General features: G+C 47.0%; 1 protein-coding gene across 5 annotated transcripts in view; it reads right to left on the bottom strand.

Annotated features, from left to right (window-relative positions):
• LOC134207769 (E3 ubiquitin-protein ligase Ubr3) overlaps positions 1-18,174 on the bottom strand; it is a 187,153-nt gene that overhangs the window by 12,355 nt on the left and 156,624 nt on the right. For all 5 annotated transcript variants that reach the window (XM_062683643.1, XM_062683647.1, XM_062683646.1 and 2 more), the window contains 4 exons: positions 8,535-11,928; positions 7,596-8,284; positions 7,404-7,535; positions 7,196-7,335 (listed from right to left, as the gene is read on the bottom strand). In XM_062683643.1, coding sequence (XP_062539627.1) covers positions 7,196-7,335; positions 7,404-7,535; positions 7,596-8,284; positions 8,535-11,928 — 4,355 coding nt within the window. The remainder of the gene's footprint in view (positions 1-7,195; positions 7,336-7,403; positions 7,536-7,595; positions 8,285-8,534; positions 11,929-18,174) is intronic.

Genomic DNA, 18,174 nt, shown 5'->3' on the forward strand with positions numbered 1-18,174 from the left:
ATTGGTAACAATATTGAGCTGGACAAATTGCAAACCCTTACGTACGGCGATAAGAACTCCTCCACCTCTTTCGGTTTGGTCGTTGTGACAGCGATCTAGGCGAACGCATTGGAAGTCAGGGTGAAGGAATGATGAACTCGGACGGAGCCAGGTTTCAGTGACGACTGCTACGTCAATATTGTGCCGTTCGACAAAATCGAAAAACTCCGTTTGTTTGCTGTGAATGGATCGCCCATTCCAATTCACTAAGCGCAGAGTGGAACTGTTACACATTATAGATGTACTTAATAATAAGCTCGGATAAAGCTAGAAATTGTTCTCCTTTTGTTTTGCATCCTTCCAGACGCTGGAATAGCTCATTGGCCAGACCCATGAATGCAGGTAGACTGAATAAATTGGAACTTTTCTCCGTATCAGCTGCATGCGTGCTCGCTCCTTGAAGGACTTGGGAGTAGGAGAACCTGTTTGCAGCGTTTGTCTGGCTATGTATGCCACTATTTGTAGCTAGTGGCTTCGTGTTCCCTTTTTTGGACGAAGAACGAAATCCGGTCATCGTTGATTTTTTGCCCGAACGTTGACGGCTGGATTCGAGTTCGTGTAGATATTTTCTTGCGGGCAGGACAGTCACGAAAATTGGCCGTATGGTTTCCACTGCAATTGGCACATCGGAGCTCCGATCGCAAAGACCGTTTCTCCGTACTGCTGAGATCCTTGAGTGCAGCTTACCCGAATGTCACTGCCCTGAATGTCACTACCTCGAACGCCAGTACCCCGAAAGGTCACTACCCCGAATACCCCACTACCCTGAAAGGCCATTACCCCGATTATTTTTTGTGGTTTAAAATTCAGTTTAGGGGTTGTACACATATTACGTAAGCATTTTTTTCTGAGTTTTTCAATCGCCCCTCCCCCATGTAAGATTTTTTTCATACAAATGATTTTTTATTTATACGGAACGTAAGATATTGACCAACCCCCCTCCCTCCATAACTACTTACGTAATATGTGTACGGCCCCTTATTTGTAGTTCATTTACAATTAAAAGTTATTTACAGTTTTAAAAATTAACGTCCAAATGGAAGACTAACGAGTTTACATCTATATATAGCATCGTTACTTAAATTAACAAAGTTGATGTAATTTGTTAACATTCGTAGAATCTCCACTCGTTTACGTTTGTTCATCCCTGCCAGCGTAGGTATCGCCAACTCTTCGTAAGAGAATCTTCTCCATCCATTCATAAGCCCTGCTATTCTCTGCTGTAGGACCGTCCAAGCTGGGCCGATACGAGGACAAGAGCAAAATTTGCGCTGGAGCGTTTCTTGTAAATAGTTCCCGCAATGGTTGCAGTTGTCGTCTGCTACTCTCTGCATTGTATAAAGCAGCTTCCGATGCTCGGCCTTTCCATTCACAACGGTGTATTGAAGACAGCTGTTTGTATTCAATGTTTTGCCAAACGCGGGGCCAGTCGATCGTCGGACTATTTTGTTCCACTTTAGGCCGTTCTGTTTGCTGCACAAAATGCTGGTGGATTTGATTGGCGGAGGGGTTTTGTTGGATTTGGGATAAGTAGGGTAGAGAACCACTTGGGCAGCACCCCCTATTCCCGTCCGGAACCTTCATTACTCGGTCGCATTACAACCGAATTAATTGTTTTTTTTTTGTGCATGTTTTGTTGTACAAAATCTAGTCGATATCTAGTAATGTACAAAAAATCAAGCCATATGGTTGGAACGTGGTCGAGTTAGTAACGTTGCGGACGGGAATAGGGGGTGTTCCCCAAATGGTCCCGCTCCCTATGATAGGCTTGTTTTGATGTCGGGATGATCTATTGAAATTGCAGGGCGAGGATTAACGTGGAGAAGAAGCGATCTATAGCAGGGAAGGGAGTCGATCTCTTTCAGATGTCTGTTCAAAGCCAGACTGCGACTTTTGAGGGTCGGGATGTGCAGATTTAAACACCCGTGTTCCTTTTTCCGAGCCAATTACATCATCGGCAAGCGGGCGACAATACCTCTCCACAGGAACGTACCCATCGTCGACGTTATCTTCGCTGTATGTAGATTCGGCGAGGTAGCGCCGATGAGAGGTACCATAATTTTGCTGTGCCTGAAGTGTTCAACATAATCACCTTCTGGTGTAAGGTCAGAGTGCGAAAAGCGTGAAGCCACATTTGTTGGGAGAACTTCCCCACCATTGCATTCCAATTCAAGGTCGTCATCAATCGTATCGAGTTCGCGAAGGTGATACCTAGAATTTTGACGACATGTGTTTGCAGCCACAGAATATCGATGATATTACCTTCGCAATAGCCAACATTAATCGACATCGTTTTGCGCCGGCTGCTGCACATACACGGTTAAATATTTCACGGATCATTCCTATCCGTGCTTCTGTTGTGACGATGACGCTGATGTCGTCCGCATATGCCACAAGCAAATCATCCCCAAACGCTTGCTCTAGTCTGCATGGAGATACAGTACAAAGAGATGCATCGACAACGGGTCCCCTTGTCGCACCGACCGAGCGATCTCGAACAGCGATATAGGGCGGTATGCTCGGGCCGTGTTATCACCTCCCTTATTCTTCACCAGCATCATAATACCCTCCGCGAAGACATTGGGGAGATTGCCGGCGAGTGCTTCATTCAGCAGCAGGTTTAATTCGCGGCGAATTACTTCGAACATGCGGAGATAAAGTTCTCTTGGGATCCCGTCGACACCGGGGGATCGTTTGGGTGCGCTTGCGCTGATAGCAGAGAAGATCTCTGCTGTTGTTATCTCCTCCATGCACGCTTCGTTCGACGGATCGTCCTAAGGGATAACGCACTTGCATGCAAAATCGTTCCCATCGCCGTTTTCTGCTGCTTCTTCTGCATAGAGGCTCGAGAAGAAATTAAACAGCTTTATTTCTATCGCCTGAGGATCGGCGATAAATTCGTCCTCTCCCGTCTTACTTACTTACTTATGGATCCTGTACACCTCCGGTGGTGCAATGGGCCGACTTGAAAGATCTCCATCCTGAGCGATGCCCAGCTATCGCTTTAACCTGTTGCCAGGTTACATTTCGATCGACTTCTTTTATTTCTTTATTGAGGCTTCGCCGCCAAGAGCCTCTGGGTCTGCTTCCGCTGCGATGTCTCGCTGGGTTCCAGTCTAGTGTACAAATTTTGTTTCCGCCCCTACGTAGAGTGTGGCCGATCCAGCCCCACTTCCGATCCCGAATTTCTGTTGTTATCGGCCTCTGGTGACAACGACGATGGAGCTCGTTGTTTGAGATCCAGTTGTGAGGCCACCAGGCCCGAATTATATACCGCAGGCATCTGTTAATGAACACCTGCAGCCGTTGAGTGTTCTCCACTGATACACACCATGTTTCGCTAGCGTATAACAGCACAGATTTCACGTTAGAGTTGAAAATTCGTATTTTGGTGCGTTCACTTATCTGCCTGTTTTTCCAGATATTTCTTAAACTCGCAAAGGCAGCCCTTGCTTTCTTTGCTTTCTTGATCCGTGCGCCTATGTCGATCTTGGTACCGCCGTCTGACGCCATTTGGCTACCAAGATATTGGAAGCTTTCAACATTCTCCACTGGTTGCCCGGCTACTGTGAAACTGGAAGGAGTCACCGTGTTTACATCCAACGATTTGGTTTTGTTGACGTTGATGACTAAACCTGCCGAGGAGGAGCGATCGGCAAGGTCGTTGAGCTTACTCTGCATATCAGAGCGCCGTTGCGCGAGTAGTGCAATGTCATCCGCCAATTCGAAGTAGTTTAGGTGTTCCATGGTTATAGGCTGCCATAACAGCCCGCGGTTTGGTTCACGTTCAATCGTACCTTCCAGAATCTCATCGATTACGATGAGGAGCAGTAACAGTGATAGAATACATCCTTGCCTCACACCAGCTACGACCTGGATAGGGTCGGACAGGACTCTATTGTGCAGCACTCTACGAAAAGGCCTCGTACTGTGCTTCGATGAGGCCGATGATTTTCTCAGGGACCCCTTTGCGTCTCAGGGCGCCCCACATATTCTCGTGATTGAGACGGTCGAAAGCTTTTCGTAGTCATTGAATACCAAGTAAAGGGACTCTTGGAATTCGTTGACCTGCTCCAAAATGATGCGGAGCGTGACAATATGGTCTACACAGGATCTTCCGGCACGGAATCCGGCTTGCTGCCGCCGGAGAGTCGCATCGATCTTCTCCTGAATCCGGGCTAGGATAATTTTGCACAGAACTTTGAGAACGGTACACAGCAACATAATGCCTCGCCAGTTATCGCATACAGTCAGGTCACCCTTTTTGGGCACCTTCACTAAGATACCTTGCATCCAGTCGATCGGGAAAGTTGGCTCTCCCGTCTGCAGCTGTGAAATTACGGTTTGGAAGATTGACATTGGTTTGCCGGCCAGATGCGTCTCGTTGATGCGCATAAACATGTGCAAGAAATTACGCAGTAGTGCCAACATTTCTTCTTTCAGCCGATTAATGGCGGTTATCAATTGTGGCTGCTGGTAGTAGCCCTTGTACGTTTGCCGTAATTGCGCATAGAGATGCTGGTGCAGAGAAAAAACAGATCGAGATTTCCACTTAAATAACGATTTGATTTTAGGCTTAGCGTACGACAGCCACCAATCCATACGGTTCCCATAGTTTCTGCGTTGTCGAGTCCAGTATTGCCACCTTTATTGGAACTCGGTGGAACGTTTTCCATCGGTAAGGAGATGCGGTCGAAGGGCCTAGAAACCGCGCCCCGGCTAATATCCCAGTGGAGGGAGACATATTCTGACCGTAAGCGCTTTATGGTCTGTGAAGGCGGACTGCAGTTTGTCGCATAGTCCCCGGCTTTTGTAAATACGGTCGCGTCGAGACCGCGCGTTTCGATTGATGTACGTAAAGCCGGCATCGCGTGGGCACAGCATCTCCCACGCATCGTTGCAGCTGCTGTACGGAGGTTTTAAGGGATGGACTAGTATACGGGCTGGACGAATCGCACGCACGCAGCACACAATTGAAATCGTGGTGGTGGCGGTGGTGTGTGGCGGAAATAGTACGCCAGCGAGCCATTGAAAAATTCTCGCCGCTCGCTGCGCAGAGCCGGAGGGAGCGTAAACGTTGCAGATGGTCGTGTCGTGTATTCTGAGCGCGATCAGTCGGCTGTTCAGACTCTTCTCAACCTGAGTGACCTGGATGAGCTCCTTCACCGCAACAGCTGTGCCTCTTCTCGTGTGGTTCACATTCGCGAAAACGACAAAGCCAGGCAAGAAAAGCTGTTCGTTTTCGACTTCCTGCAGGCACACGATATCAAGACATTGGCTGCTAATAACATTTCGGAGCACGTTCAGCTTCGTGGGGTTGGTGATGGTTCCTATGATTATTGATGCGAGGTTATAGGACGTGAGAGCCATTTAAGGTTATTAGTTCTCGTCCTGCTTATCGTTACCGTCGTCGTATCGTTGCTTCTTGCCGGGCGGGCGATCTCGACTTCGACTACTCCTCGTAGATGTTGACGAGTCATCCGTCTCGTTGCCGGTTGTTCGGATTTGCGATCGAATTGCTCTAATAGGTTTTCTAAAAACATCCACCAAGGCCACTTCGGCGCTCTGTGGGTTCTTCCGCATCGACGACGATGAGCTGCGCTTTTGTGGTGCTTGCAACAACGGGCTGGGGCACACCGTTCGCGCGGTGCTCGCAGCTACCTGGCTTGCTGGTTGGTTGATTAAGCCAAACGGTTCGTTCTAACTCAATGGTGGTGGAGCGACGAAGCGTTGTTCGACCGGTTTGACGATCGGAGGTTTCGCACCGTTCGTCGTCTTCATCGGTTGTCGTGGCCCAGTTTGCTTCGTCACGTTCGCGTAACTCGTTTGAACCAGCAGTTTCTTATTCTGCACACAAGATATGCTAGTATGGGACTGCTCTTTGCAGCGTTTGCAAGAGGCAACCTGGCTCTTGTAGTGGATGTGTGCTTGCTGTCCATCGATCGTGACCCACGAGTCAATGTTTCGCTGAATCAGCATACGAGCCGGCCATATACCGAGCGGGATGCCAGCGAACTCGAAACTATCACCCCACGTTAATTCCCGCAACGAAATCACTTCCCCGAACGCACTGAGAAATTCCACAATCTTCTCTTAGGAAACGTTTTCCGGCAGATTGTGCACTTTCACTCTTCCATTTTCCATCTCCCTAGTTATACGGAGCTTGTGCTTCTTCCCCGCAATATCCACCTCATGCTGTTCGTAGTTTTCGTCCACGATTTTTTGTGCGAGCGTCAGGTCTTTCACCTTGACGGACGCACATTGTTCACCGCGGTGGCACTGAAGTCTCACTACATCGTCTTTCTGCTAGTCCTAGACAAAAGCCATGCACCTTCTCGAAAGACGGCTTCACTGGAAAGCGCGAATAGTCTATTCGGAAAGTGTTTTCTCGCCTCATCGCGAAACACTAAGTCTCGATGCCCACGTAGCGTCATTTCAACGCAGAGTACACGTGGCGTCAAAAAGACGCAGGTGTGCAACGGGAAAAAGCGGTAACGCAGCGTCACCACGCCAATGCACACCAGCGTTATTTTAACGCTGCGTGCACGTGGCGTTGAAAAACCGCTACGTGGGCATCGGCCCTAAAGCGCGCGACGCGGCACGGACAGATGAAAGATAAACCGCCGGATTGAATCGCTTGACTTTTGGAGACCGTAATCAAAAACACGTTTGCTTGTCTCAGAAGTTGAGCGGAAACTGTCATATAAATATATTACGCCCTAATTTGAGTTATTATTTTTGCAATTATTTTAATATTTGAGCCGGGAGTCCGAGCGCTCAAAATGCAAAAGAGTGAATGTCAGAGAGTTCTACAGTCTGGTACTCAGCCTAGGGAGCCAAATCCTCTTCAGCTTCATTTCCTGGCCTCCGCCCTCCTGCGGTCATAGTCATAGCCACGTTAATGACCTCGGTCAGAGATTCGCCATCCATTTGGATCTCGACTGGCGCTTCCTCTACCTTACCACGCACCGTCTACTCCTGACGAGCCATGGGGCGACCGATTAAGGGCACTTCGTCTGGCAAAAAGATTCACCAGATTGTCGGACGCTTCACTTGATTTTTTGTAGTGATAAGGCTTCATATCCTCTTTTAGAAACGTTTTTACAGATAGGGCATGAAAGGCAACCAATTGTTAAATTGAATAAATTGTACTCACTTCAAATCGCGATCCTCCTCATCGTAATCGTCCAAATAAAGCGACCCCCAAAGACACGCCCGCCGTCCTCGGATAATGATGATGTACGTCGATGTCACCACAAGGAAGATACCGGTTCCTCCTCCACAGCTGATGGAATGCTGCAAAAGAATCCATAATGCCATGATTTCTTTCTACTCAATTCATCGTATCACTTATCAATACTCACCCTCACTGCTTCACAACATTCCTGCTCCTTACAACAGGCCTGCTTCAGACAAACGATCGTGCCGCACAGCAAGCATATCGAACTCTCTTTCGGCACATTCTGGCACTTCAGACATGGTTGCTCGTGGTAATGCTGTAAATGTAAACCCAATTGAAATCTACTCAACGCTTTTTACTCGAACCAAATACTTACCGTAAACAACCGCTCGTACTCCCGCGGAAGCCCCAACAACCGAGGCTGCTTCCACTCGATGTGCTGACTGACGATCAGCGATCGAGTCGACTCGTAAGTGGGCCGAATTTCACGCAACTGATCACACCAAAACTTGGGCAGCGCTAGTTCCGTTCCCGGGAGGAAGCACAGCGCCTTACATGCGTTGAATTTGTCCATATCCATGCTAACGGTGACTAGTTCCAGGTAATATACGAGTCTGCTGAACTCCCACTGCGGACCGGGAATTTCCGGAATCTCGGCGTGATAGATGTGGTGCCGGAGAAGTGCCGCCACCCTGAGAAACGGCAGACATAGGTGCTGCAGGTGCTTTTCCAGAACGGCCAAATCCAACTGTGCACCGGAGGAGGACGTCGAAGCGGTGCCGTTCGGCGTGGAAGGTTTGCTGTCGCATTGGTCCATCATCGAGGCGGAATGGTCCGTCATGAGGACACTGTCCGAGCGGATGTACCGGCAGCGCTCCAGGTTATTGAGCACGAACGCCATGGAGGCGCCGATGCTGCGGACACCCTTTTCACGGACTTGCGGTGCCGAGGAGAACTGCTCCACCAGGTACTCGCACTGGTCGTCCGTTAGGTGGGTGCACAGCTGCAGCACGATCTGGTAGTAGAGCAGGTTGTACATCACTTTGACGATGCAGGTGAAGTAAGCTGGGGGGAAATGAACATGTTGATTAAATGAAAGGCAACAGTCATTCTAACCAACAATAAATTCTTATTGTTAAACGCTGGCGTAGATTGGTTGGCACAAACGGATTTCTGAGGTAAATACTACACTTCAAAGAGAAGACAGACTTTATTTTGTAATGGATTAGGTACACTACAGAAATCCATTACAAAATTGCTGCCTTGAAGACAAGTTAATTCCGCCACTTGATGTGTGAACCATTGACCTACTCACCTTGATCCAGATGCAGCGGCGCCAGCAGGATGAACTTCAGCATCAACGCACACGGATCGTTCAACAGGGCCGGAATCGCTTCATTGTTGCTGTAGCCGGGGGCCGATGTCGCTGCCGTTGAGCTGCCATCCTCGGACTCCGGAGCGGAACCGTGCGAGAAACCTAGAGCTGCACCAACGGCGGTTGCCGTGGCTGAACCTTCCGAAGATCCATCGGCGTCCGTATCCGGTTGTCGGGCCAGTGCCAGCCCACAGAGAATCGCCCACGAATGCCACGCGGGCCAGTCTTCACCCGCTTTTAGCCGCACGGGCGAATCGTCATTGATCATCAGTCGAACGTGAAGGGAAAGTACGTGCAACAGCGGTACGATGCAGTCCCGTTTCGGTTTGTAACGGAGTTCTTTCTGCGTGCACAGGGATCCACCCCGCTGAATAACTTCCGATTCTAAGTTGATGCGAGCAATTGAAATCACAAACGAGAACAGACTATGCAGCGTGACGGGATGCTTCTTGATGTTCCGCTGCGTGCAGCTGGTCATGCTCTCCATGGCTCGGCCCATGGCCTCGTAGAATTTGGTGGTGGTCGGAGGGCGTTTATTTTCCTTAATGAGGTTCATTAAATCGTTGACTAGACTAGCGTACGGTGGCGAAGGTGTTCGGATCAACGGAGTCGGTCGATCCAGGCAAGGGCTCAGTGGAAGCACTGAGTTGGCGAGTTGGCGACAAACCGGACAGAAAAACTCTCCCCGTTCAACGTTGAGGTTCTGCGGTCGCGCCGAAGTATGCAACGATTTCAAATACGAATCCTGGCATGTGAGATGTACATGATGTCCGCACGATTGCACATGCACGCCACCTTCCCATCCAATATTATGCGACAGAAACCAGGACGTCGATCCAAATTTCCATTGAAGCAAATCCACCCGTTTCGTGAACTCATTGGACATTTTAACGTTGCGCTCTAACCTCGTTTTGTCGTCCTCGTTTAATGGCAATGGACAACGGTCATGCTCTTTCCTCCGGTGGCCAACAATACTGCTAGATTCGACCAACACAACCAACCCGATCGGATTCGATTCCGTGCTGGGGCCAGTCGTGTTGCAAATAATACAATCGTACTCTTTCTCCCGTGGCATTTCGATCATTTCCTCCTCATCCTCGTCGTCCCCTTCGAAACAATCCATATTGGATGCCGCCGCCTGCTCCATGAACGCCTTTTGCCGACTGGCAAACTCCTCCATCAACTTCTTCTGCCGTTCTTTCGCCCGCTTACTGCGTTCTTCCCGTTCCTTAGCCTCTCGTGCTTTCTGCTCCGCCTGACGTTCTCTTTGGTTCGGCCACAGTGCATGACGAATTTCGTTGATCTTCCGAGCACAACTCGCATCCAATCGTGCGATCCTCCGCAGCAAATTCCCTATGAAGTACGGACCGTCACCGATGCGCGATTCGGACACTTTGATTTTCTGCGCCTGCTGTTGACTAGATGAGCAGGAGTCGTCGTCCTGATCCATTCGTTCGTCTTCGTCTTCAGATGCATCGTCTTCCAACGAGAAACTATCCAACGCCCCACTGAGTTGCGAGTGGAGTTTTAGGAGCAAGGATAGAATGCTTTCCTCTATCAGTACGGTGTCCGCTTCGTGGTTCGCATCGCGAGGAGCTTCGATATTGCGACGTTTATGCCGCGGCCGACTGCCGGCAATTTGATGGACTAGTTGGGAACTGGCTCCACCGGAATTGGTGGATGTAGCGCTAACGGCGTTGACCACGGTACTTGCATTGGCTGGTGCCGGTAACTGGGGCCTACTAGGAACTGTAACAGGTTGAACACGATTGAAGGGTAACATCAGTCCTGGGTTAGAGGGAACCGATGATGAGAACATAGTTGTATCTGGAGTGGTCGTCCGGTTGGTGTCGTTGACTACTGAAGTTTGAGTGGGGGCAACGGAGAAGTCATGCCGAATCACCAACTCCATACTGCTCTCGTTGTAGATTTCACTCGTAACTCGAGGAACTGCCACCGTGCCAGAATTCATGACAGCATCACTGCTTTCGTTATTATTATTGTGGTATTCGGGCAGGGTTAACGCCTGTCGTAGATTCAGTGGTGGGAGCGGTTGATCGACTATCATCTGAGCCATTTCGTCGTCATCTTCGTCGTCTATTCGCCTGGCAAGGGAACTCCCTCTCACCACAGATAAATCCTGCGGAATCGCGACTTCACTACCACTGTTTAAATGCGTTCCGTATTCGTTATCCACACTACCAACCAACATTGGTAGAGTCTCGCTCTCGGACAGTTCCCATTCCACGTCACTGTCGAACGTGGGCGTCCCTGCACTTTGGTTCTGATAATTCGCTGGCATGACTTGTGGTTCACCCGGTAATAGTGATATCCGTTTGATCGTCATCTTTAAATTATCGGTTAGGCAATTGCTTGGATAGCAATTCAATAATTCAGGAATCGATTCTCTGCCCTCCTCAGAGGCTCGTCGTCCGCTATCAGTCCTCGAAGAAACGCCCCGCTCCAATTCGTTCCCACAATCCTTGTTAGTCTCACTATTACTCACAGCCATCTCCAAAAGAAACACCGCCAGTGCCAACATGTGCTCCGAAACGCTATGCGTATGCACAGCCCGGTAGAAGATCGCTAATACTGTCGCATGCAACACCCGCGAGCTCAGAATACTTCTCGGATCACTGTATACCTTCCCACAGGAGCTCGGCAGTCTGAATGGAGGCCATAAACTCCCACTTTTCGGCATCTTACCCTCGTTCTTCACATACCCACTAAACCGATCCATCGAGTTCTGGAAGTCCCTCCTGTGCACCGCCCGCAGCAACACATGCAACGGATCGTAATACTTTTCCCAAACCTCCGCCACCGGCATGAACAAACCCTGCTCCAAGTTTTCCGAATTTACCGGCGGTGGCCGGTAAACCGAGAGATCCTTCAGAAATCGCTCAAAGTTCCTCGTGTGAGCATTCAAGCTTCGCTCCGGCATCAGTTCCAGCAACTGACTGTGCGTCTTGTCCCCAGTCGCCAGCAGCGCGCTTATTTCGATGATGCATTGCGTCGTTTCGTCGTTTCCCAGGTTCACCCGTGAGGTGATCAACGTCGCCAGGAACGTCAGCAGCCCCTCCAGCATCGAGTCCTGTTCCATTTCCTGCGGCGCGCTGAGCACGCCCATCCCCAGCCACTCGGTCACGCCGAAGATCGATATGCAATCGGTGAGGAACAGGTTGGCCGGAAGCTGCGTGGCGCAGATCTGCAGGAAGAACAGATCCATGTCGACCATCGAGTTGCAGAAGTTCGCCTGCAGGTAGGTCATGGCTTGGCCCTTGATTTGGAGCCCGTTGCGCACCCAGATGCCGGACAGGATTTCGTAGAAGAGACTCTGTGGGGAAGAGAAATTGGATGAATTAATTATGGTGCTACATGCAGTAAGTTTCCTTAATAAAGAATGTTGAATTATGTTGGGATGGTTAATATTAGAAACAGTATCGGCCTTATGAGGTGGTCATAATGCTAATTAATATCTTCTTTTGATCCATATAATTTTTCTCAAAAGTGCGCAAACGTTACCTTTAAGTGGTCTTGTTGTGAAGGGGTTATAAAGCCTATGTAGAGAGTAGGAGGTTGAGGGTTCGACTCCCTCCAAGACACGTGGATTTCTTTTACGCAAATTTCATACCAATTTGTCCATTTCGAAACATGTGCTGTCGCTGTGCATATGCACAGCCAAGATATTTAACAAAAAAAAAACGAACGAGTTGTCCAGGATTCAAATTCTGTTCCTTGGTTTTCCATTTCCATCTGGGCTGCAGTCGCTTATGGGAAGTCAAAGATATCGCTCATGCCGAACAGCGTGCCAGTGAAGAAGAGGAATGTGAAAGGCATTTCCAGACGACTCATCGTAGAGCTGCGTCTAAAGGAGTGTGTCAGCGAGTTGGGAGATTCCAGGCCGTTGGCACTACGAAGATTTCACGCACTGGAGCGAAAGCTTTCGCAGCACCCGGATTTGAAGAAACAATATCAGGAGTTTATGAACGAGTACGAAGTTCTTGGTCACTGTGAAGAAGTTGATGTTAGTAAGGGTCAGGCAAATATCATCACCTGGTATTTACCTCACCATGCCGTCCTGCGGCCATCGAATACCACTACTAAGTGTCGTGTGGTGTTTGATGCATCGGCGAAAGTGTCTGGCTGGTCGCTTAACGATGTGATGAAGATTGGTACCATCATTCAAAGTGATCTGCATTCCATCTCTCTTCGGTTCCGTCTCCCACTTTATGTTATGGCTACTGACGTGGCAAAAATGTACAGGCAAGTCCTCGTCGATCGGCGGCATACGTCGCTATCTCTTGTGTTCTGGAGGAAGAATCCTTCCGATCCGCTGCGTGTCTTAAAGCTGACAACGGTCACTTATGGCACAGCTTCCGCCCGTTTTTGGCAACGCGGGCACTTTTGCAACTGGCTATCGACGAAGGTTCCAAGTATCCTGTGGCTGCAGACATCTTGAAGAAGAGTTTCTACGTGGACAACGCATTGTTCGGGTTTGATGACTTGAATGAAGCAAGCGAGGCTCAGGTGCAGTTAATTGGTCTGCTCAATTGAAGGCTCTAAAGAAATAATAAAATCGTTGGGACTAATGTGGAATCCAATTTTGGACGCATTGCAATTCATCTCCATTCGAACAGTGTGTGAAACCAGTACAACCAAGCGACAAATACTGTCGCTCATATCAAGAATGTTCGACCCCTTGGGTCTTGTGGCGCCGGTTATCGTGATCGGTAAACTTTTACTGAAGAGCATCTGGCAGGAAGAGTTGGAATGGGATGAAGAGCTCAAGGGAGAGCTGAAGAAAAGGTGTGACAAATTCCTAAGCGCGTTGAGTGGTGTTACTATGCTTCGGATTCCTCGTCACGTGGTGGCCACTGGGGCCATTGCATTTGAGTTGCATGGATTTGGTGATGCAACATTAGAAGCTTGTGGTCAAGCTGCAGTACTGAAGTTATTGTGCGCAAAGTCGAAGATCGTTCCGAAGACTGTATTGACCATACCAAGAAAGGAACTTCTAGCAGCCCTTTTGCTGCACCGATTGATGCAGCATTAGCGTTGTGCTTTCGAGACATTTTGTTATGGTCGGACAATCAAGTGGTGCTAGCTTGGCTAGCGAAGAACCCGGAGCATTTGGAAGTGTTTGTTCGGAACCGGGTTAGTGAGATTAACTCTACTGGACATCAATTTAAGTGGAAATATGTAAGTACGCTGGAAAATCCAGCCGATGTAGTGTCGCGCGGCCAATCTGCCGACGCTCTTCAAAGGAACGATCTATGGTGGAATGGTCCGTTGTTTTTGCGCAGTGAAGATTATCAGATGGTGGTCCCGAAACCACTATCCGAGGAAGATGTTCCTGAGTTGCGGCAGACCACTGTATCTTCTACGGTGGTGTCATTGGAGAAACTGCCGATGTTCTACAAGTACGAGTCATTCAGGAAGCTGCAGCGAGTTCTGGCATACGTCTTGCGTTTTTGCCAGAATGCCAAGAAGAAGGTGCATAACAGGAGAATCACTGAGCGATTTCCCACCGTTCTGGAAATGCGCCACTCGTTGGAGGTAATCGTCACCCGAGCAAAGCTTGAGAGCAAAACGATAACTCGTTTTGATGTTGTGAAATCGCCGAATATGATTACTTAATTTGATATCTTTTTGGTCGTTTTAACGGTTAAAATAACAAAATGTATAGCAGAAAATTCTTACTGTGACATCAAATCGAAAACTATTCCTGCTATCGATGAGAGCAAATCGAAAACTAAATTTGATATTGGTTCCGATAACAAAATAAGTACACAGTTTGATGTCAGATCATACAATTTAGAAATCTACAGCAAAATGAGATCAAAATATGTAATCAATCATGATGATTCATATTTGAAAACAAATTATGATTTCAATTTGATGTCGAATTCAAAATGTGTTTTCTATATGCTCTCATTATGTTTTCAGACTTTGCTCGGGTTCCCGAGCAAAGCTTGAGAGCAAAACGATAACTCGTTTTGATGTTGTGAAATCGCCGAATATGATTACTTAATTTGATATCTTTTTGGTCGTTTTAACGGTTAAAATAACAAAATGTATAGCAGAAAAATCTTACTGTGACATCAAATCGAAAACTATTCCTGCTATCGATGAGAGCAAATCGAAAACTAAATTTGATATTGGTTCCGATAACAAAATAAGTACACAGTTTGATGTCAGATCATACAATTTAGAAATCTACAGCAAAATGAGATCAAAATATGTAATCAATCATGATGATTCATATTTGAAAACAAATTATGATTTCAATTTGATGTCGAATTCAAAATGTGTTTTCTTTGTGCTCTCGTTATGTTTTCAGACTTTGCTCGGGATTACAGTATTTTGGTAACGAGGTAGCCATCATCAAGTCCGGTGAGTACTGTAAAAGATTCAAAACGTTAAATCCCTTTTTGGACGATGGAATGATTCGTGTCGGTGGATGACTACGACATTCAAGTTTGCCTTATGGTGTAAAGCATCAATGGATCTTACCTAAGAACGATGAAACCGTCCAACGGTTGATTCAAACTGTACATCGAGAGAACCTGCACATAGGACCGTCGGCGCTACTCGCCCAGCTTCGCCGGCAATTTTGGATTCTGGGAGCCCGTTCTGCTGTACGCAAGGTGACACGAAATTGTGTGCGGTGTTTCCGGCTCAACCCTCCGTGTGCCAGTCAATTCATGGGGGATCTTCCAGTCGCAAGGTGCGACCAGGCTTCCTCATTCATAAAGGTTGGAGTTGACATTCTCATTAAACAAAGAGGAAGGAAGATGGCTCCTGTGAAGGGTTACGTGAGTGTTTTTGTTTGTATGGTCACCAAGGGCATTCATTTGGAGGTAGTAGAAGACTTTTCTACAGATGCGTTCATCGCCGCCCTGCAGCGATTCGTCTCTCGTCGTGGTGTCTCGTCGTGGAGCAGATATTTTCCGACAATGGGACAAATTTCATCGGTGCTCGCAACGAGCTTAACGAGCTTTATCGGCTTTTCAAGCAGCAAGCCACCGAACTGAAGATTTTTTGCCAAGATTTTGCCAACCTCGGCAAGATTCAATGGAAGATGATTCCACCGAATTCCCCACACATGGGTGGGATCTGGGAGGCAGCCCGAGCAAAGTCTGAAAACATAACGAGAGCACAAAGAAAACACATTTTGAATTCGACATCAAATTGAAATCATAATTTGTTTTCAAATATGAATCATCATGATTGATTACATATTTTGATCTCATTTTGCTGTAGATTTCTAAATTGTATGATCTGACATCAAACTGTGTACTTATTTTGTTATCGGAACCAATATCAAATTTAGTTTTCGATTTGCTCTCATCGATAGCAGGAATAGTTTTCGATTTGATGTCACAGTAAGATTTTTCTGCTATACATTTTGTTATTTTAACCGTTAAAACGACCAAAAAGATATCAAATTAAGTAATCATATTCGGCGATTTCACAACATCAAAACGAGTTATCGTTTTGCTCTCAAGCTTTGCTCGGGAGGTGTTAAGAGCGTCAAGACCATCCCTAAGAAGAAAATGTCAGTCAAGCCTCCTAACGATGTCCGAGTTTTCGACTCTGCTTTGCCTGATCGAGGCTCAACTCAACTCTCGGCCGTTGTACGCTCCATCTGAAGATCCTTCGGAATTTGAGCCGCTAACTCCGGGGCATTTTTTAATCGATCGTCCTTTGACTGCCATCCCGGAGCCAAGTTATGAAGGAATTCCGGAGAGTCGTCTTTCCAGATGGCAGTATGTCCAGCGCCTGCGTCGAGAATTCTGGAAGCGCTGGTCCGATGAATATCTGCTGGAGTTGCAGGTACGACTCAAGTGGAATAGGAAGAAAGAGAACATTCTACCTGGAACGGTGGTAGTTATTAAAAATGATAATTTACCGCCCCAACAATGGAAGTTGGGTAAAGTCGAGGCAAACTACACTGGATCAGATGGATTGGTCCGTGTGGTGGACGTTCGAACTAAAGCTGGTCTTCTGAAGCGTCCGATCCACAAGCTGGCCCCGCTACCTATACTGGACAACGAGCGCAAAGAACCCGTGGGGGAGGGTGTTCGAGCCATCCGTAACGAATAAAATATTTTGTGAGTGTATCGTTCAACGACAGTCTGCTGCTCTTTGTCTAACAACACGCAGCTGCACGAAGGATGCATCCTTCAACGCAACCACAACGCAGCAGCACGAAATGAGCGCGCAAGGAGCGCACCAAAGAAGAATACGGGCCGATGCCCATGTAGCGGCCCACGTAGCGTTTTTTCAACGCTGCCTGTACGTGGCACGCTATGTTTAAAGGCAACTATTATGCAAAGTGAATGCACCTCGGATGTTAAGCCGTTAGATCATAGTTTTTGACCTCTAGTTTAAGGATCTGTGTCGATTAAAATATTTCATCGGTGAAATTTTGACTTTTTTACTATTTAAGGTAATATTTTTACCCTAAAAACCTTATCTGATTTTTTTAAATTTTTTGAAACAAGTTATATAAAATCCAATCACTACATTTTTTTCCTGATGCTTTAAGAAACATTTTCATATAAAAATATTTTTCATATGATGAAAATAGTAGAAGTTATATTAAAATTACTGCCAGTTTTAAATGAACTTAAGGTTTATTATGAATAGATCTGGAGTCTTCCTTAGCCGTGCGGTAAGATGCACTGCTACACTGCAAGACCATGCTAAAAGTGGCTAGGTTCGATTCCCGGTCTTGTCTAGGAAATTTTCTCGCCTTCCCTGGGCATAAAGTATCATCGTAGCACAAAACATATATGCATCATTGCTTTGAAATGTGGTCCATTTTTGATTTTAGAACACTAGCGAACCTACTGGTGGAAGTCAAGCTTTACTGAACAACGAGTATGAGACAGAATAGCAGCGCATGCTTTGCTGTCGTTTTCTTTCACCTTGGGTATACGGACCTTCCTGTTCCTCGGTTGTTAGTACTGTTGATACACAGTGAGTTGATTTTGAAAACGGTAATTTGTTCTATGTTATCTATCTGTTTTGTGATCGTAGTCTCAAGATATACGAATGCGAAAATGGTAACTTGGGCTAGAAACCTCGAAGTTAATAACCGTGGAAGTGCTAAATGATCACTTAACTCCGAGGCAGCATTTGTCAGTGTGGTTTATGTAATGCCAATAAGAAAAAGTATTATTAAATTTAAGAACATAATATCACTTTTTAACATTTTAAATAAACAAAAAATAAAACCACGAACTAGTTCAAAGTAGTATTTATGTTCTGTATTTCAAACTGTATTTAACCTCAATGGACGTCTGCATTATGTGACCAATTGTATATGCTACCATCGTGGATAACAGTTTACTTGCATTCTGTTCGTGGTTATCTGGCATTTTGTAGTTTGCTAGATAGTATAAAAATTTTGTGAATGACTTCCGTTGTTTGCTCCGTGTACTTTGTAAGGCCTCTCAAGAACATGGAATTTTTAAATATGAATTTTTTCGGAGATTGGTAGCCCGGGTGCTATCCAACTGTCACAAAAAGCTCTTATGGCGTCTGTATAGAAATCCAAAAATGTTACAATAAA

The sequence above is a fragment of the Armigeres subalbatus genome, chromosome 1 (genome assembly GCF_024139115.2).
Source record: "Armigeres subalbatus isolate Guangzhou_Male chromosome 1, GZ_Asu_2, whole genome shotgun sequence".
Classification (NCBI taxonomy): domain Eukaryota; kingdom Metazoa; phylum Arthropoda; class Insecta; order Diptera; family Culicidae; genus Armigeres; species Armigeres subalbatus.